The sequence below is a fragment of the Jaculus jaculus genome, chromosome X (assembly GCF_020740685.1).
Source record: "Jaculus jaculus isolate mJacJac1 chromosome X, mJacJac1.mat.Y.cur, whole genome shotgun sequence".
NCBI classification, from domain to species: Eukaryota; Metazoa; Chordata; class Mammalia; order Rodentia; family Dipodidae; genus Jaculus; species Jaculus jaculus.
In genome coordinates, this window is record NC_059125.1 from 11,690,050 (window position 1) to 11,711,264 (window position 21,215).

At 41.8% G+C, this 21,215-nt stretch overlaps 1 protein-coding gene across 2 annotated transcripts in view; it reads right to left on the reverse strand.

The window, feature by feature from the left end:
- Window positions 1–3,740: 3,740 nt before the first annotated feature.
- Rab9a (RAB9A, member RAS oncogene family) overlaps window positions 3,741–21,215 on the reverse strand; it is a 30,265-nt gene continuing 12,790 nt past the window's right edge. For both annotated transcript variants that reach the window (XM_045140454.1, XM_004671442.3), the window contains exons 2-4: window positions 8,974–9,058; window positions 8,044–8,071; window positions 3,741–4,827 (exon numbers count right to left, since the gene is read on the reverse strand). In XM_045140454.1, coding sequence (XP_044996389.1) covers window positions 4,191–4,796 — 606 coding nt within the window. In that variant the 5' untranslated portion in view covers window positions 4,797–4,827; window positions 8,044–8,071; window positions 8,974–9,058 and the 3' untranslated portion in view covers window positions 3,741–4,190. The remainder of the gene's footprint in view (window positions 4,828–8,043; window positions 8,072–8,973; window positions 9,059–21,215) is intronic.

Below are 21,215 nucleotides of genomic sequence, written 5' to 3' on the forward strand. Positions count from 1 at the left end.
GCTTAGACTAACCTAGAACTCTGTAGCCAAGTTGTTACAATTACCTTCTGGTTGTTAGAACAAACCTCCAATCAGAAGCATTCTGTGGGAAGCAAGGCTTTATTTCAGGCTTATAGATCCCCGGGGAAGTTCCATCATGGCAGAAGCTGGCTCACTTCCATAGATCTATGACAGACAGATATAACCAACAGCCAGCAAGCATAAACAGCCAGATCTCAAACTGACTCTCTATCTACCAAATAGGGCTGGACTGAAGATCCACCCTCAGTGAAACCTCCTCCAGCAGGAATCTGCCTGCTGGAGACTTAATTAGAAAGTTTAAGGGAAAATACCTAAGCCTATGGGGGACATATATTTGCATTCTACTTTCTGTTGCAGTTACCTTCTCATTGTTGGGACAAATATCAACCAAAAGCAGTTTATGGGAGGAGGAGGAGGAAAGGGTTCATTTCAGGCTTACAGAGTGGGGGGTAAGTTCCATCATGGTGGAAGAAACTGGCTTGCTCCAGCATACACAGCAGAGAGAAAAACCAACACCAACAAGTATCAACAGCCAGAATTCAAACTGTTTTTTTTAAAATATTTATTTGTAAGCAGAGAGGGGGGGGGCGACAGAATGGGCATGCCAGTGCCTCTAGCCACTGCAAATGAACTCCAAAAGCATGTGTCCCTTGTGCATCTGGCTTATGTAGGTTCTGGGGAATTGAACCTGGGTCCTTTGGTTTTGTAGGCAAATGCAAAGCCATCTCTCCCTGTCTCCTACTGGTTCTTTGAATACCTTAGGGCTGGACTGAAAGATCTGAACCCATTAATACCTCCTCAAGCAGGGCTTGAGATTTATGGAGTAAGCTTAATCAAAAATACCCCAGGCTGGGCTTGGTGGCGCACACCTTTTATCCCAGCACTCAGCAGGCAGAGGTAGGAGGACTGCCATGAGTTTGAGGCCACCCTGGGACTACATAGTGAATTTCAGATCAGCTTGGGCTAGAGTGAGACCCTACCTCGAAAAAAAAAAAAAAAAAAAAACAGGTTGGACTGGAGGGATTGCTTAGTAGTTAAAGTGCTTGCCTGCAAAGTCAAAGGACCTAAAGGACCTTGGTTTGATTCCCCAGGACCCATGTAAGCCAGATGTACAAGGGGGCACATGCATCTGGAGTTCATTTGCAGTGGCTGGAGGCCCTGGCCTGCCCATTCTCTCTCTCTCTTTCAAATAAATACATAATATTTTTTTTTAAAAAATACCTTAGTTGGGCATGGTTTCGCACACCTTTAATCCCAGCACTTGGGAAACAGAGGTAGGTGGATTGCTGTGAGTTCAAGTACTTCAAGGTCACTCTGAGCCTACATATGGAATTATAGGTCAGCCTGGGCTAGAGAGCGAGACCCTACCTGAAAAACAAAAAAACAAAACAAAATAAAACAAACAAAACCTCAGGTCTTGGCTCAAATTCATAGCAATCCTCAATCCTCAGTATCATGAATACTGAGATTATAGGCTCGAGCCACCATGCCCATTTTGATGTCTAATCTTGTTAAAAAAAATTATTTTCATGTGTGCCTGCCAAGGCTGCTTGCCACTGCAAAAGAATGGCTGCCTGGCTTTACCGAGGTAGCTGGGTAATCAAACCTGGGCCCACAGTCTTTGTAAACAAGGGCCATTCACTTCTGAGCCACCTCCCCAGCCCCACTGATGTCTAATTTTAAAGTACAGCCAAACCCCACCATGGCTGTAGACCTGTACCCCTACTGAAAAGTCTGCAAACTAATGTGATAAATCGGAACCCGTGAGACAGGTCACCTCCCATTAAGTGCACTCATGTAGAAATCCAGAATCTTCAGCCATGCTGATAGGGAGACTCAAATGGATATTTATGTGCAACTTTCCCCACCTTCAATGAGCATGTAACCCATGGGGCTACCATTTCAGTCCACCAGGAGCACTGTCAAGTTATAGCAGGAATTGTAGGGGTGAAGAGACTTGAGTTCCAGTTCTAGCTTAGCCAAACTGTATCCTGCAAACAGCCTTCCTTTGCTCCAGGCTCGTGAGGGCATAAGGGAAACTAGGACCATACAGACTGTGTTAATATATAACCTGAGTTAAATGCCAGTATTTGTGTATGACCATGTCAATGGAGGAGCTCCGGGGGAAGTCTAGCAATGACTGGGGCCTCAGAAGCGGTCTCATAGGAAAAGTAGCATTTGTAGACACATGGGTATGGAGAAAGCACTGGGGCTGACATGAAAGAACCAGGGCCCATGTTAAGTGCAACAGGGGTGGAGCATCAGGAAAGCTAAGCTGGCAAAGCCTGGATCTGGTAGGTCATGACTACCAGGTATGAAACTGCACTCCATGTCAACAGAATTGTAGCACATACGTTTGCACTGGAAATGTGATCCGGATAAAATTCACAAACCCGGTTTGTCACTTTCCATAGCTAGACATCTCCTGGCATACTTTACCCTGCGTCCGTGTTTCTGCTGTGCAGGGATCAATTAGCCCTGCTCATGGTCTTGAATTTCTCAGGCTTCAACTCTTCCTAGTTGACAGTCCACAGCATCCCAGAAAGCACTATCTGGCCAGACTCTACCTTTCATGAGGAACTTAATTATCAGTCTATTTTTGTACTTTACTGCCATTGGTGAGAACTTGCATCATAATGTTATTAGCTTAATATGAAAACTTAAGTTTGGCCAGGTGTGGTGGTGCATTGCATGCATCTGGAGTTTGTTTGCAGTGGCAGGAAGCCCTAGCACACCCATACACACACACACACACACACACACACACACACACACACACACACTCCTTCTCTCTCTCAATAATTGCTAAAATTTATTTTCAAGCAGAGATATAGAAAAAAGACACACACACACACAGAAAGAGAATGTGCACACTTGGGCCTCCAGCCACTGCAAGTGAACTCCAGATGCATGTGCCCCTTGTGCATTTGGCTTACGTGGGACCTGGAAAATCGAACCTGGGTCCTTTGGTTTCACAGGCAAACACCTTAAGTGCTAAGCCATTTCTCCAGTCCTCAATAATTTTTTATTAAGAAAAAAAAACTTTTTTAAAGCTAGGCGTGGTGGCACACACATTTTATCCCAGCACTCGGGAGGCAGAGGTAGGAGGATTACTGTTAAGTTCAAGGCCACCCTGACACTACAGAGTGACTTCCAGGTCATCCTGGGCCAGAGTGAGACCCTATCTTGGGGGAAAAAAAAAACAACTTAAAATTGTGTAAAAAGGTTTTAAAACAGGAACATTTGGGATATTTTAGCTTCAACTAGGGAGTTTCTCACAAGGACAAAGTGACAGAAATGTAAGTAATAGGGTTCTAATTGCCCATCTTTCACATCCCACAACGTAATTGCTACTTCAATGGTAAAATACACCTTTATATGTTCTGCAAGTTCAGCAATGAATGTGCCTATTCATAATACGATTTTATCACAAAAGGCTATGCATTCATACTGAAAGGACAGTCAATGGCAAAAAAAACCATATGGTAACTCCAGTACCATCAGGGCCTCCTTCCCCTGGGCAATGAAGCATAACTTACAGTCCCCCCCCCCACATCCATCTGCTTGCTGCCTAGGAGACTGGACAAGTGCTCGTCAGGACTTCTGCTGCCACAGGCACCACCTGCTTGGTTCCCTACTTACTGCTTTTTCCATAGTGTTCATCTTGTCTAGGTAAGACCAACCATCACATCAAAAAAAGCAATGCAACCATAAACACATCAGATTTTAATCTTTAATATTATTGCTGTAGGAATTGATTTCCCTGAACCAAGAATAGAATGCTAATTACATAAAAATATACACATATAAAAGTAGTTCTCCATTTTCCGGGGGGGGGGGAATCTAAGTCTAACTTCTAGAATAGTCAAGTTTATGTTTGAATTACAATTAAATTCTTGGTCATCTTATTTATTAGCTCTAATGTTTTAAATTAAAGGAACATTAGATAACCATTACAATGTATAAATGTAAGATACCATTACTGAGTAAATAGATTCTTCCATAGTGAATGTGCCCCTTCTCCCACCAACTAATGAAGCAGCAAATATGCACTAATTGAATTTTATTAGTAGATGAACATTGCTGCAGACACTACTCATACCCACCCTCATGCTTACTGTTTGTGCATGTGTGAGTTGGTTAGAATGCACTGACAGTATCTTTAGTGATCAACAGCAAGATGAGTTGGGCTTGGGCTTTCGGTGCAGGTTGACGGTGTCTGTCTGAATCAGGTGATCTGACCTATCTTCAGTAGCCAGAACTCTTCGAACTGCCTCCTCAAAGGCTGCTGCAACATTGGTGGCATCTTTTGCACTTGTTTCAAAGTAAGGATAGTCACCGTTGTCCCTGCACCAGGCTTGGGCTTCTTCTAAAGACACCTGCCGTTCACTTATATCGACCTTGTTGCCCAAAATCACAAAAGGAAAGCTTTCTGGCTCTTTTACATTGGCATAATATATAAATTCTTTCTTCCAGTTGCTCAAATTCTGGAAGCTCTGTGAATCATCGACACTGAAAGTAAGCAGGCAACAATCAGAACCTCTATAAAATGGTGTCCTCAGACTTCGGAATCGCTCTTGACCAGCTGTATCCCAAATCTGCATGGTAACGAAATGTCCATCCACCTCCAAATCTTTATTTAAGAATTCCACACCTATTGTATGGAAGAGTTGGGCATCAAACTTATTGGTTACATATCTGTTCATAAGAGAACTCTTCCCAACTCCACCATCTCCAAGGAGAATTACTTTAAAAAGTGATGATTTTCCTGCCATTATCACTGTTAGGACTTTTCACTTCAGAACCCTGTAAAATAGAAAGGCACCATTACATTTCTTTATATCTGAGCCATCCACTACAAAATTCTAATAGTAACAGCATTTAAGTGAAATAAAACATACAGCCCAGTTGTCACTTAGGCATGGATCAGCCCCTATCTCACCATTATTCTATAGAAGAGCTGTTGAGGGCGCGCACTGCCCCTTTCTGAAACTGGTACTCCAGACCAAGGGTCACCCCAAAGAACTTGCCCTGAACCATCACTATAATAGGTGCTCACAATAGCCCCAGTCATCATTTGTTAAAGATGTGGTAAGATTCCAAAGGCCATAGGTTCCTTTACAACTTCAACAGCCCCTTTGCCCAAGGATGGTGTTCCTTGATGATGCTCCTCCTGCCATGGATTTTCACTACTGCCCATCCTACCTCAAGACACAGGTTATAAGGAAAGTGTAAGAGAAAAGCGAAAGAGAACACTGGACTTGATCTCTACAGACAGAGTGTTTACTGGGAGGTACAGTTAGGGGTAGCAGCCTTCCCACAAGATGAAGGCTGAAGCACTGGGTCAGGCTGGGGTTCAAACTTATAAGGAGGATCCTAAGACAAATAGACCGAATCAGCTGCAGGCCCAAGGGAAGCAGATAAGGCATTACAGTTATTTGTATCCTTGCTCAGAATAGGCTTTGTTGGAGAATTGTCTAGGGAGGACTGGATGACTCTGTTCTTTATGGCTTTCTAATCTTAAGGTTAGTTGTTAACTCTTTAGTTCCCTCTAGTTTTCAGGGAAGGCTACTAACCCTTCACAGGTGCTGTGACTTAGGAAAGCCAGAGACTTCCAGAAGCACGGTGATGTGGCTATGAAATAAAACCAACTGAGAACATGGAGTTTATTCTCCTGATTAAGAAAATGATTTTGAGGTGCTAAAAATCAATGTCAGAAGCATCAGACTTTTCCATATAATTGAGTGCATTATACTCATAAGACTCCTTTGGGCAGCTCTAGCACTTGGCAAATATTAAGCTGTACCTTTAGGTGTGTGTGGTGAAATGAAATAGATCTTAAATGCAAATGTGCTATTAAATTATGCATACTCTTTATAGACAAATCTAGGGGCAGGATTAAAAACGTCCCTCACTACAGGTGCCAGCGTGTAGGGATGAACTTTCTGATGCCTATCAACAGATATGCTGACTGGAAGTACTACTTCTACTTAATGTTTCTAGCTTTTAAAAAAAAGATTTATTTATTTACCCTCCAGCCCATGTCTTCAATGTTTTTTTTTTATGTTAACATACACAGAACTTCTGAGTAAGAAAAATGCAGTGAACTGCACGTAGCCTCATCTCTGCCAATTATTAATGTATACAAGTCCTGTTTTTTCCCTAACTTCTACTCTCCTTTGTCTTATTATATTGAATCAAAACATATCATTCAACCTGTAAATATTAAAAAGTACTACATAGGGCTGGAGAGATGGCTTAGCAGTTAAGCGCTTGCCTGTGAAGCCTAAGGACCCCGGTTCGAGGCTCGGTTCCCCAGGTCCCACGTTAGCCAGATGCACAAGGGGGCGCACGCATCTGGAGTTCGTTTGCAGTGGCTGGAAGCCCTGGCACGCCCATTCTCTCTCTCTCCTTCTATCTGTCTTTCTCTCTGTGTCTGTCGCTCTCAAATAAATAAATAAATAATGGACAAAAAATTTAAAAAATAAAAATAAAAAGTACTACATGCCGGGCGTGGTGGCTCACGCCTTTAATCCCAGCACTTGGTAGGCAGAGGTAGGAGGATCACCGTGAGTTCGAGGCCACCCTGAGACTCCATAGTGAATTCCAGGTCAGCCTGGGCTAGAGGGAGACCCTACCTCGAAAAAAAAACCAAAATAAATAAATAAAAAGTACTACATGTCTCTTTTCTAAGCCCAGGGTGGCCTCAAACTCACAGCAATCCTCCTACCTCAGCCTCCCATGAGCGCTTGGACTAAAGACATGCTCCACCTTTCCCAGATTTGTCTGCTTGAAGTATATTAAAATTTGTGAAGGAAAATCAAGTTACACATCAGCACTGTGCCCTCAGACTTGATCAGCATGATCACTGCCTCCACTGGAACCCTTCCCCAGCAGCTCCCTCATTGTTGTTCCTGTCACACAAGTTTTCTCAAAGAGAAACACAAAAGTCCCAAGGTCTGTTGAGGGAAAACAGATTGCATAATCATAGTTTATCATAGTCAACCTAGTGTATAAGTCTGCTAATCTAATTTCCATACCAGAGAGAAAATTTTGTATGGCACTGAATTTTTTAAATCTTCAAATTCTTTCTTTTTCCATAGATTTCCTATTTTTAGACATTAATTAGACCACAGAAATCTTATGTTTGTACCAAGAAGTAGGGTGTAAGATTTTACTTTTCATACGTATCATTTGGGGGTCCCCCCAGATATTCCTATTTGAGAATATATGGACCTTTTTATACCATAATTAATAGACATGACCATCTCTTTGATTATAACCTTAGAGTTGAATACAAATATACATTGGTGTGGGCTGGAGGGATGGCTTAGTGGTTAATGCGTTTGCCTGCAAAGCCAAAGGACCCAGGTTTGATTCCCCAAGACTCATGTTAGCCTGATACATAAGGGGACACACACATCTGGAGTACATTTGCAGTGGCTGGAAGCCCTGGCACACCCCATTCTCTCTCTCAAATAAATAAAAATAAAATATTAAAAATATATGTATACATGGGTATTATAAGTATACAAACCATTTTGGTTCCCACTGACATCTAGCAGAATCCAGCCTCATTAAATCTTACTAACACAGTCACAATGATCTTATAGATGTGAAAAATGTTTCCTCAGTGGGGAATGGTGGCACACGCTTTTAATCCCAGCACTCGGGAGGCAGAGTTAGGATCACTGTGAGTTCGAGGCTACCCTGAAACTACATAGTGAATTCCAGGTAGGCCTGGACTAGAGTGAAACTCTACCTCAAAAATTAAAAAAAAAAAATGTTCCCTGTTCCTTTGTCAAAACAGTAGACTGGAATTCCTTTTGCACACAACAAATGAGTAAAAGTGTACTAGTATGTTAGTTTTTAAATTTAACTAAATATGTAATGTGAACACTCATATTGCATAGCCAGAATCACTGTGCAAAGGCAAAACTCTTCACCAAGGTTAAGTAATATAGCTAAGCTTCCAAACATATCCAAATAAGGAAAACATTACACACAGGTCATGAACCTTACCTTAGTAGTTCAGTCCAAGCATCATTATCTGTAAAAATAAATAAATAAATAAAATAAAAAATCAGAAAGCTCATGAACTTTTTTTTTTTTTTTTTTTTTTTTTTTGGTTTTTCGTGGTGGGGTTTCACTATAGGCCAGGCTGACCTGAATTCACTATGGAGTCTCAGGGTGGCCTCAAACTCACAGCGATTCTCCTACCTCTGCCTCCCTAGTGCTGGGATTAAAGGTGTGTGCCACCACACCCAGCTTGTTTTCATATATTTTTTTTTCCCTATGGTACTGAGGCTTGAGCCCAGGGCCTTGTGTATGCTCACAAACATGACAGCATTAAAATATAACCCCAACCCTCTTTTTACTTATTTTGAGACAGGTTCTAAGTTGCCCAGGCTGGCTTTGAGCTTGTGATCTTCCTGCCTCAGGCTCCCTAGGATTACAGGAAATGGCAGCAGGTCCAACTTGTTTTCATAATTCAAAGAGTGAAAAAGAATTAAGTTAATCTTCACATGCAGAGAAAGCCATAAAGTTATATTTCTATACATCATATTTATCATATATTACATGCCATTATTCCTTTAAAATGTGCCCAAATTTTGGGTGTCTGAGAATAACCAATAATAATAATCTTCCAGGGAATAAAGATAACATAAGGAAAACAGAGATGTCATGGAAGAGAAAAGCGCCAATGTGACCTAGTAAGAGTGAGGCTAAGCCTGGAGGTCACACAGTGTCAGGAAGCTTCAAAGCAAAATTGCCAACTCCATTAAGAGCAAGTAAGAGCACACAGCCAGGCAGGAGAACTTGTTCCTAATATCAACAAGGCCAGAGCACAGTGCCTAGGATGCTTGAGCTTAATTAATATACTGAAACCTTTTTTGGTGGCTGTTTAGCATTCTGAAACCTCATAGGAACAATAGCAACAACAGTACCCACCTCAAAGGGTCGCTGAAAAAATTCACTCAGATGATGGCACACAAATGTACCACAGTGCCAGGCTCATTAGGAGTACAGCAATTTTCTGTGGAATGAAAACACAAAGAAGTCTTTAACAAGCAGCTTTACAGACAGGTTCTTTTTGTTTGTTTGTTTGTTTTTGAGGTAGGGTCTTGCTGTAGCCCAGGCTGACCTGGAATTCACTACGTAGTCTCAGGGTGGCCTTAAACTCATGGCAATCCTATGTCTGCCTCCCAAGAGCTGGGATTAAAGGGGTGCACCACCATGCCCACTCAGGTTCTTTTTATGGCCACTTGTTTCACATCAAACTTCAGCAAGAGCTACAGATAGAAAAAAATATATGCAAGCCAAATGAGAAAATTCACTTTGAAGGTTTCCCAGTAAGGCCTATGTGGAACTGTGCTAAAGTATATCTCCTGATATAAACCAATGGTTTCACCACCACCCCATCATGCTTTGTTTGTTTGTTTGTTTTTGGAGGTAGGGTCTCACTCTAGCCCACGCTGACCTGGAATTCACTCTGTAGTCTCAGGGTAGACTTGAACTCTTGGTGATCATCCTACCTCTGCCTCCCAAGTGCTGGGATTAAAGGCGTGCCCCACCATGCCCAGCCCCATCATGCTTTTAAAATATATATATTTTTATTTATTTACTTGACAGAGAGAAATAGGGAGAGAGAGAGAGAATGGTCACACCACGCCCCCCAGCCACTGCAAACAAGTTTCAGATGCATGTGCCACCTTGTTCATCTGGTTAGCATGGGTCCTGGGGAATAGAACCTGGGTCCTTTGGCTTTGCAGGCAAATGCCTTAACTGCTAAGCCAACTCACCAGCCCCCATCACACTTTAAAAAGAACTTTTTTTTTCTTATTGTTATTTATTTATTTGAGAGTGAGAGAGAGGGAGAGAATAGGCGCACCAGGGCCTCCAGCCACTGCAAACGAACTCCAGATGCGTGCGATCACTTATGCATCTGGCTAACGTGGGTCATGGAGAATTGAGCCTCGAATAGGGGTCCTTAGGCATCATAGGCAAGTGTTTAACTGCTAAGCCATCTCTCCAGGTCCCCATCACACTTTTTTAAAGGGCATTTTGGTAGAGCTTACATCAAGCAATCCTTGGCTTATAAATTCAATCAATTAAAACCTGTAACTTTTTAAACTGTCATTTTGGGTTAAGTATAACATACGAGCAGCAGCTACCAATGATTGAACCTGTGACCCTGCATTACAATCTCTTCTTACTCCCACTGCTGATGAAGATGCAGACTCTGACAGAGGTTAATCTGCTGCTCAAGCTCACACAGCTGGTCAAAGAAGCGAGCGTGCCTCTCAGGGCCAGGCCCCTAATCCTCTGGGCTACTTCAATAGTAAATGCTTCTGCTTTGCTTTTCTGTGCATTTTACTGTCCTTGTTACAGGTGTAATGAAAATTAAGTTCTTCAGCTGTTTGCTTTATTTCGAGATCTGCATAAGTCAGCTCCACAGAACTAGTAGTCCAACCTGCCGATATTTAGTATGAAACACATTTGAGGGTCTGTGTTTTATAGCATGGTTAAAATGAGAGTCAAATGTTTGTACATGTCTCTAACCCACAGAAGCCCAGGGCTGTCCAGGGCGGGTGAACGCAGTTTTTCAGTAAGTTGTCAGTGAGCACCTCATGACGCAGCTCACACATAACCCTGCCCTGGGTGACAGTGACACCTGTGCACGACTGTGAGGCACACAGTATAAAGTACAACTGTCTGCACTAAGCCAAAAATAAAAGAACAGCCGGGCGTGGTGGCGCACACCTTTAATCCCAGCACTTGAGAAGCAGAGGTAGGAGGATCCCTGTGAGTTCAAGGCCACCCTGAGACTCCATAGTGAATTCCAGGTCAGCCTGAGCTAAAGTGAAACCCTACCTCAAAAAACCAAAATAAATAAATAAATTAAAAAAATAAATTTAAACAACTTAAAATAGTGCAGAATGCCCATTTCCCTTGCTGAGTTGTGAGGCACAATATGCAAACTTGGGGTTCCCTTAATCAGACCAAGCCTTGCATAGCTCATGGACCTGAGTGTGATTCCAGCCATCTGAGAGAATAATTTGCATGTGACATGATCCTGTAACAGAAACCACCTATTTCACCTGCTGAGCTGCGGTTAAGAAAAAGACAATACCTTCCAATGCAAAAGGAGAAGCAGGTTCTGTTCCACTGTGTTAATGAGACATCACACTTAGGTTTCCAGTGTCGTGTGTTCCAACCATGTCTTGATGACTGCTTTAGCTGCTTAGGATGAAGCCCTAAACAACATCTGACTCCAAAGGAAGGGGACTTGACCGAGGGGAAGCAGGGAAGCTCAGCAGGAAGAAGAAAGAACTGGGGAGAGAACAACAGAACCAGAAGTGGGACCAACACATGCATGGGTCTGCATAGGAAGCCTGACCCTGGCATGAACTGGGAGACCCTGATGTAGGTCGGAGAGGAGGAGGGAACCCAGGAGATGGACTGGGGAGAGGGGCCTGTAGCAGGCAGGGTGGAAGCTACAGGAAGGATTTTTTTTTTTCTTAGTGGTAGGGTTTCACTCTAGCTCAGGCCAACGTGGAATTTACTATGTAGTCTCAGGGTGGTCTTGAACTCATGACAATCCTCCTAACTCTGCCTCCTGAGTGCTGGGATTAAAGGGTGTGCCACCACACCTGGTTTACAGGAAGCATTTCTATATGGACCTGAGGATTAAGAAAAGCCATTGAAATTCCTTCAGCAATACAAGACTCAGAGCCCAGAAAGGTAACTGGCTGCAATAGGCAAGTGAGCTACAAGTGACAGGAGGAAGAAGTATTCAGGCAGAATTGGGATGGATGCCTTCTGCTCCTACATTGCCAGTGGATTTAGGAATGAACAAGGAATTGGTTCAACTATGCCTAACATTTGATCCTCCAACAAGCTGGCTGTCATGAAATCCAGCTTCTCCTTGCCTGCCCCACTCCCGTTGAGCCCCTCTTCTTGGTACTAGCTAGCCTTACTCCCCTTTGCCGATGCAGCTAGAACTAGGCCCCTCCTGAACAACTGCATCTCTAGCCAAATCCTCTTCCCCCACATTGCTAGCATTTGCCATCTGCTATTTGGTAATCAGCATACTTATTATGCCTAACAGAAACCAAACATGCTTGTTAAAAACATTCATAGTACATGTATATGTATTCTTCTACTATAAAAGTGTCCATACTTTCTTCGGTTGTTAAAGATTTTAGCCCCCCTCCCCAAAGTCTATACTAAAACCACCTTTCTCCAAAAACAAAGAAAATGAAGCTATGTAAAAATGTTTAGCTAGATAAATGGAAGCTCCTCAGATACCTAAGTATGGAATGCTCTGAAGAAGATAAGAAGACATGGGCTGTAGGAGCATATGTGGAGAACTGGAATTGCATCACGTAAACTCCCAGGTAGTAAAGTCTGTACGAAAACCTAGATAATCAATATTGAATTTGATCATCCAAGTTCTAATTTGTTTGCAAAACCACACTTCTCAATATCAAGTGTCTTTTTAAAGCTTTGTTTTCATTGTAAAGATTTGCTTAATTGAATGCTACAGATGAAATGAAATCATTTTCTTTTAAATTTCCCTCAAATCTCTACCAATCATCAAGGATACCACTTTCTGAATTTTTCAGTAGCTCACATATTGAAAGTGAGAATCTGGTGGGCATAGTGGCTCATACCTGTAATCCCAGTACTCAGAAGACTAAGGCTGTAAATTCAAGGCCAGCCTGGGCTACAGTGAGAACTTGCCTCCTCATCCCCCCCCCAAAAAAAATACAAGAAAAAAAAGGAGGAAGGGAAAATATTAGATTAGATTCAATGTGATGCCAAAATCAAAAGCAGTAGAAGAATTACATCAAAATTAAAAAGTTTAGTGCTTCAAAAGACATTCTCAGCCAGGCATGGTGATCCTCCTACCTCTGCCTCCCGAGCATTGGGATTAAAGGCAAGCACCACCATACCTGGCTTCTAGTGCATGCCTTTTATCCCAGCACTCCCAGGAGGCAGAGGTAGGAAGATGGCTGTGAGTTCAAGGCCAACCTGAAACTACATAGTCAATTCCAGGTTAGTCTGGGCTAGAGTGAGACCGCACCTCAATAAATAACTAAATAAACAAGCAAAAAAGGATACTGTCAAGTTTTAAAAAAAATCTCAAAATGGGAGAAATTTTTTTTTACAAATTATGCATGGGTCTGTGGTTAAAAGTGCTTGCTTACAGCCGGGTGTGGTGGTGCATGCCTTTAATCCCAGCACTCAGGAGGCAGAGGTAGAAGGATCGCCATGAGTTCAAGGCCACCCTGAGACCCTATAGTGAATTCCAGGTCAGCCTGGGCTAGAGTGAGACCCTACCTCGAAAAGAAACAAAAAGTGTTGGCTTACAAAGCTTGTCAGCCTGGGTTCAATTCCCCAGTACTCACATAAAGCCAGATGCACAAAGTGGCACATTCATCTGGATTTTATTTGCACTTGCAGGAGGCCCTGATATTCCCATTCTCAATACATTTCTCCCTCTCCTTGCAAATAAATAAAAATCTTAAAAAATAAAAAATGTCAAATAGTTAATTTGAAATGGGAAAAACTGAAACATCATTTACCAGTAGGGAAGTGCAAATCAAAACTATAAGGAAATAATCCTTGACAGTCACTAAAATGATTCAAAGTAAAACAAACAGTAAAACAAGGACAAAAATCAGGTGAAAGTAGGAACCCTCATACTACTGGAAGGAACTGTAAAAGGGTACACTGACAACATGAAATAGTTTGCCAATTCCTCAAAAAGTTCAACATTGAATTATCAGATGACCCAACAATTTCTCTCCTAGGTGTATACCTAAAAGAACTGGAAATGTGTGTTACGCAGGGTAGGGTGGGGCATGTCTTTAATCCTTGCACTCAAGAGGCTGGGACAGGAGGATGGAATGTGAGAGTCAGCCTAGACTTCGTGTAAGTTCCATACTAGTGTACTAGAGCTTTACAAAGCAAACACATAGCAACAAAACAGACTAAAAGGAAGGGAGAGAGGGAAGGAGGGGAGAAGAATGTTAACATAAAAGCTTGTATATGAATGGTTAAAGGTGCTTTCTTGTAAAACCTGATGCACAAATGATACATGTGTCTGGAATTCCATTTGCAGTGATAAGAGGTCCTAGTGCACCCATTCATTTTCTTTCCCTTTTTCTCTTCCTCCCCCTTCACACCCCCTTCTCTCTAAAATAAATTTTCAAAAATAAAAATACAGCATATCCATATAGTACTCAATGGATGCACCTCTAAAACATTGTTCTGGGCTGGAGAGATGGCTTAGTTATTAAGGTGCTTGCCAGCAAAGCCAAAGGACCCAGGTTCAGTTCCCCAGTGCACACATAAGCCAGATGCACATGGTGGCACATGCACGTGGAGTTCGTTTGCAGTGGCTGGAGACCCTGTCACGTCCATTCTCTTTCCCTCTCTCTCAATTAAATAGATAGATTAAAAAAATAAACAATAGAATATTTTAAAAAGAAAAAAATTGGGGCTGAAGAGATGGCTTAGCAGTTAAGCGCTTGCCTATGAAGCCTAAGGACCCCAGTTCGAGGTTCAATTCCCCAGAACCCATGTTAGCCAGATGCACAAGGGGGCACACTCATCTGGACTTCGTTTCCAGTAGCTAGAAGCCCTGGCACGCCCATTCTCTCTCTTTCTCTCTCTCTCTCTATCTGCCTCTTTCTCTCTCTCTCACTTTCAAATAACTAAATAAAAATAAACAAAAAATTAAAAAAAGAAAAAAAATTGTTCTAACCGGAACAAAACCCAGACACTGTATGATTGAATATTTCCAAAATGTTCAGAATAGGTAAAGTCAAAGAAAGAGTAGTCTCAGGGGCACTGATGGGTTGGGTACGGGTGACGGTGAGTGACAGAGTGATTATTATTGGGTACAAAGTTTCTCTGGGGGATGATTAAAATATTTTGGAATTAACCAGCAGTGATGGTTGCAGAGCTTTGCGAATGTACTGAAAACTTCTGAACTATATTTGAAAAGTGAGAAGTTAAAAAAATATTTTATTTATTGAATGATTTATTTGAGAGGGAGTCAGCACTCGGAAGGCAGAGGTAGGAGGATCACTGTGAGTTCAAGGCCACCTTGACACTACAGAGTGAGACCCTATCTCCGAAAACCAAAAAAAAAAAAAAAAAAAAAAAGAAGAGAGAGAGAGAGAGAGAGAGGGAGAGAAGCAGCAGATAGAGAATGGGTGCACCAGGGCTTCTAGCCACTGCAAAGGAACTCCAGACACATGTGCCACCTTGTGCATCTGGCTTACCTGGGTTCTGGGGAATCAATCCTGGGTCCTTAGGTTTCTCAATCAAGTACCTTAACCACTAAGCAATCTCTCCAGCCTTTTCCCAACTTTTCTCTTTTTTCTTTTTTTTTGTAATTTTTTGTTTATTTTTATTTATTTATTTGAGACCAACAGGCAGACAGAGAAAGAGGCAGATAGAGACAGAGAATGGGTGTGCCAGGGCCTCCAGCCACTGCAAACAAACTCCAGACACGTGGGCCACCTTGTACATCTGTCTTACGTGGGTTCTGGGGAATGGAGCCTCGAACTGGAGTCCTTAGGCTTCACAGGCAAGTGCATAACCACTAAGCCATCTCTCCAGCCCCCAACTTTTCTATTTTGTATTTTTTAAACCAGCAATTGCTATATATGGTTTATCAAAATGGCACCCTATTCCCTGGGCATCTCCAACCCCCTGATGACTTCTAAACACATATGTTCCCATAAATCCTGGAGTAAAATGCAAAACATCAAGAACATAATTCCCAAGCTGGAGTACTTGCCTATCATATATAAAGCCCTGGGTTCCATCTCCAGTAGCATATAAAGCCAGGTATGGTTCCACACATCTCTCATTCCAGCACTCAGGAGGTGGGAGGTAAAAGAATCAGGAGGTTAAGGTCATATCCATGGCTACATACGGAGTTTGAGGCCAGACTGAGCTATATGAGACCTCATCTCAAAAAAAAAAGATAATAACTTTCTAATATAAATGTATAAGTATTTTTGTTGATTATGGATCTTATGCCTTCATTCTTATAAATAACAACATTCATTTATTTCATTTTTTATTATACAGGATTTTTCCACCTTTTATTGGCCACGTCCATAATTATAGACAATAAACCATGGTAATTCCCTTCCCTCCATACAGGATTTTGAGTGTGGCATTTGAAAAGCTATCCATCCTCAGAAGCCTATTGCAGTTCTATATATCTCAACAACTCACCATTCCTACCCAAACCTATCTCTGACATTTGGGAGTCATATCTTTGTTTGGATTGTGACCCTGGCCTAGGAGGCACCTCCCTACCTCACAGGCTATGAGAATCAGTCATCAGAGGCCTAGTTTAGATCACCTCACACAAGAAGCCTGAAATAGCAACCTAATCTTTCTTCTAGAACTTATTACCATTTCCGCCTTTATTATACTTTCTCATTTGCTCACATGCTCTAGCACTTTGGAGTTGTATATATGTCTATTTCTCAATTACAATGTCAACTTGGGGGGGGGATACACAACACAGTCATTCGTTCATCTGTCCTATTAGAGTCTATCACATATGGTACAATGCTCTACAAATGTGAAATGCAAACAAATGCTAAAATAAGTCATTTACTACTTTAAAAAAAAAATTGGGGGCTGGAGAGATGGCTTAGCGGTTAAGCTCTTGCCTGTGAAGCCTACGGACCCCGGTTCGAGGCTCGATTCCCCAGGACCCACGTTAGCCAGATGCACAAGGGGTGCACGCATCTGGAGTTCGTTTGCAGTGGCTGGAAGCCCTGGCGTGCCCATTCTCTCTCTCTCTCTCTCTCTCTCCTCCTCCTCCTCCTCCTCCTCCTCTCTGTCACTCTCAAATAAATAAATAAAAATAAAAAAAAAAATTGGTTTTTCGAGGTAGGGTCTTACTCTAGTCAAGGCTGACCTGGAATTCACTATGTAGTTTCAGGGTGGCATCAAACTCACGGTGATCCTCCTAGCTCTACCTCTCAAGTGCTGGGATTAAAGGTGTGTGCCACCATGCCAAACTTTCCTTTTTTTAATTCTATTAGTACTTTTGTAATTACAGTTCTATTTCTCTGTCAGTACTTCCTCTATTTTTGAGGTATATCAAAAGGTGCAGGAAGGAATAAAAAAATTCTTATAAAGGGCTGGAGAGATGGCTTAGCAGTTAAGGCACTTGCCTGCAAAGCCAAAGGACCAAGGTTCAATTTCCCAGGACCCACGTAAAGCCAGATGCACAAGGTGGTGATGCATCTGGAGTTCATTTACAGTGGTTAGAGGGTCTGGCGCACTCATTCTCCATCGTCATCTCTTTCTGTCTCTCGCTCAAATAAATAAATAAAATATTTTTTTAAATAATTCTTTAAAAAATCTTACTTGCACATCTGATAAAAACCACTTTAAGTGACCATTGATTATGTGGAACAAAGAGGGTGCGAGCATTGTAAAGTAATACATTTCTCTAGTAAGGTACCACAGCAAAAGTAGGACTGTCATTTGCCTCTCAAAACCTGGGATTCCGAAACACATACTCTACAACCCCTTGACTAGTAATTCTCACTTCCAAAATTTTAAATTCAATTTATCACTTCTGGTTTAAATATAGAAAGGTGTTTTGTGTTCCCAAATTCACAAGTTTCCTTTGCATTCATTCACCCTGAATGTCCTAATTAGAGGCATACCTATCATTTCATTTCACAGCTTAAGCTGAGCTTCAAGTTAAGCATCATGACATAAATCTGGAATCCCTATACTTGGCAATCAGAGGCAGGAAAAATACAGGTTCAATGCCAGTCATGGCTACATAGTGATATCCTGTCAAAAGCAAGAACAAAAAAAGCTAGAGGTTCAAAGAAATGAACAGGGAATAAAAACGCAGATAATATCAAAATTATTCCTATAATCACTTGGAATTTTTTGAGATAGGGTCTCACTTTAGCTTAGACTGACCTGGAACACACTATGTAGTCTCAGGGTGGCCTTGAACTCACAGTGATCCTCCTACCTCTGCCTCCCGAGTGCTGGGATTAAAGGCGTGGGCCACCACACCTGGCTTGGAATTTTTTTTTTAATATATCATGATATCTTAATTTTGGTGTATCTCAACCTAATTAGTTCTATTGTTTGTTTCGAAAGGCTTTCTGATTGTCCTGAAATATATGAACAAGAAGTAAGTATAGGAAGTTCACTGGAGGCTAGGACAAGAAGGAAACAAAAATAAACCAGGATTAAGACAAATACCATAGAACTAGACCAAGGTGGAGGGAAGACTAAACCAGATGAAATAAATTATCTAGTGAAGTACTTAGTGCTACTTCACAGATAGGGGCAACTCAAATATGTTAAAGCAAAGCAAAAACACCTGTGCAAATTAAGCCACACTGTCCCTATTGGAGCACCTATCCTACTGAAATAACTCATTCCAGTAAGTACTCTCTTTAGAAGATGACTCATCTAATTATAAACATGTTCATTGTTCATCAAACAAGGCAGCTTTGTATGTAGGTGTGGTAGGAGGGGCAGGAAGGGAGGGGCAGAAAAGGGCAAAAGATTCACTTAAGGTGTTGGAGAGATTGCTCAGCAGTTAAAGGTGCTTGCTTGCAAAGCCTCATGGTAATTCCCCAGTACCTATGAAAAGCCAGATGCACAAAGTGGCCCATATGTCTGGGGTTGGTCTGCAGTAGCAAGAATCCCTGGCAGGGAGGTCCCCGAGGCCCCCCAAAACATTATAGGCCTTTGCCAAGGCCCTTGGTTTCCCACCAGGAATAGATGGTAAGACCCTATTTGTTGAAGATTCCATATACTTAGGCTGCAAGGCCACTGAGAAATCCCGCTGGAACTGAGCTGATAACCTCCTCCATGTAGACCAGCTGACAGAAAGCTGGAAGAAGTCATTCTGAATGCAGTTCAATGGGAGAAAGAGAAATCACCAGTAAAGATACTCAACAGTGGACACTGCAAGCCTTATATTTGTCCAGCCAGGCCAAATGAGCCAACGGGTGCAATAGTGGCATGTCTGTTATGGGGGAAACCAACTGCCCTCTAATTGGACTGGAGGCCCACTCCATGGGAGGGAATACATCCCTGATACTGAAAACTTAAAATGGGGTAGTCATGAGCCCTAGGGGTGTAACATCTGCTGCTGTCTGGCAAAATGTATATACTATGCTTATCAAACTGCCCAGTAAGCACGTCTGTTAATGTTCACACCCTTATATTAATGCTACTCTCACTTTTGGTAGAGAATCTTCTCTTTTCACATGGCAGTGACCTTGGGATCACTCAGAAGGTATCATGGTGATGGAAAGAAATGACTGCAGTGCTCAGTACTGCAGTATCTCTATCACACCTTCCAAGGCTCAGGGTCTAATGTGGAAGAGATGGCAAAAAGAATGTAAAAGCCAAAGGAAGGGTAGGACTCCTTACAACATGCTCCCTCCAGACATAAAATGTCCTGGATATCCATGACCTCACAGTGCCTGACACTAGCTACACAAGACCATCATAAGAGGAGGAAAAGATCATGACATCAAAATAAAAGAGAGTGATTGAGATGGGGAGGGGATATGATAGAGAATGGAGTTTCAAAGGGAAAAGTTGGGGGAGGGAGGGTATTACCATGGGGTATTTTTTTAATAATTATGGAAGTTTTTAATAAAAAATAAAAAGAAATAAAAGAAGCCCTGGCATTCCCATTTATCTCTATCTCAAATAAATATTAAAAGTGTGTGTGGGGGGGAAGCTGGAGAGATGGCTTAATGGTTAAGGTGCTTGCCTGCAAAGCCAAAGGACCCAGGTTCAATTTCCCAGGACCCACATAAGTCAGATGCACAAGAGAGCACATGCATTTGGAGTTTGTTTGCAGTGGCTGGAGGCCCTGATTCTCTCTGTCTCCTCTCTCTCTCTCTGCTTGCAAATAAATTAAAAAAAAAAAAACAACACTTCAGTTAGCAACTGAATATCATTCCACCATTGTGGCAGTACAGAGAAAAAAGATCCCTCAGCTTTCTGTGGTGCTGAAAATGTTGGACATCAGTACTGAGAACTACATGTGGCCAATAAACACCTGAAATGTGGCTAGTCCATTTAACAAACCCAATTTTTTCGTTTTAATTTTAATCAGTTTAAAGTGCTGTACGAAACTAATGGTTACTGTATGGGACAGTGAAAACTTAGTGTGGTTAAGCCAGTTTGTAAATGACCCTGAGGGAGGAGGCATCCCCTAGAACTGCATGGGGAGCTTTGTTCTGGACAACTTTTAGTCTTCAGATTCTTATAGGAGTTCAGACCCTCAAAAATGATCATTTCTCTATCTCATGCAATTTGTTTATATATTGCCTAGTACCCTCACCACTTTTCATCTTGACTCAGCATCACTATTTTCCCTTTCTCTCCCTCACTCACAGGACTTTATAAGCTTTCAGCATGAACTGATAATTCAATGAATAACAGCCTTACTCACAGGAAACTGCTAAGACCCAGGAAGTGAGGGTAAACTTTTGTTCTTTATTTCATTTCTGTGAGGGTCAAGCATAATCTACCTGCACTAAGGCATTTACCTGTAAAAGGCATTAAACATAGTTCTTTTTTTTAAATTACTTGTACCCATATAAACCCAGGCACACAATACAAGGTATGCATCTGGAGTTCATTTGCAGTGGCAAGAGGCCCTGATTCACCCATTTTCTGCTCACAAATAACTAAAATAATTTTTTAAAAAGAGAAGGGATAGTTTTATAGTTGCATGTTGAAAGACAACATAATGTGGAAAAAAAACAAACAAACAGATAAATGTCACAAGAAATACTGGGTAACTGGGTGTGGTAGGCCAGGCCTGTAATCTCAGCACTCAAGAGGCTGAGGCAAGAGAACTCCAACTTTGAGGCCAGCCTGGGTGACAAAGCAAGACACTGTTTCAAGACCAAAAAAAAAAAAAAAAAAAAAAAAACAACCTGGCAATTATAGATGGGTATTTCAGGAAGAAAAACAAATTATGAAATGAATCAATTTGTATATTAAAAATATACCAAGGGCTGGAGAGATGGCTCAGTGGTTAAAGGCACTTGCTTGTAAAGCCTGGTGGCCCAGGTTCAATTCCCCAGTACCCACATAAAGCCAGATGCACAAAGTGGCACATGAATCTGGAGTTCTTT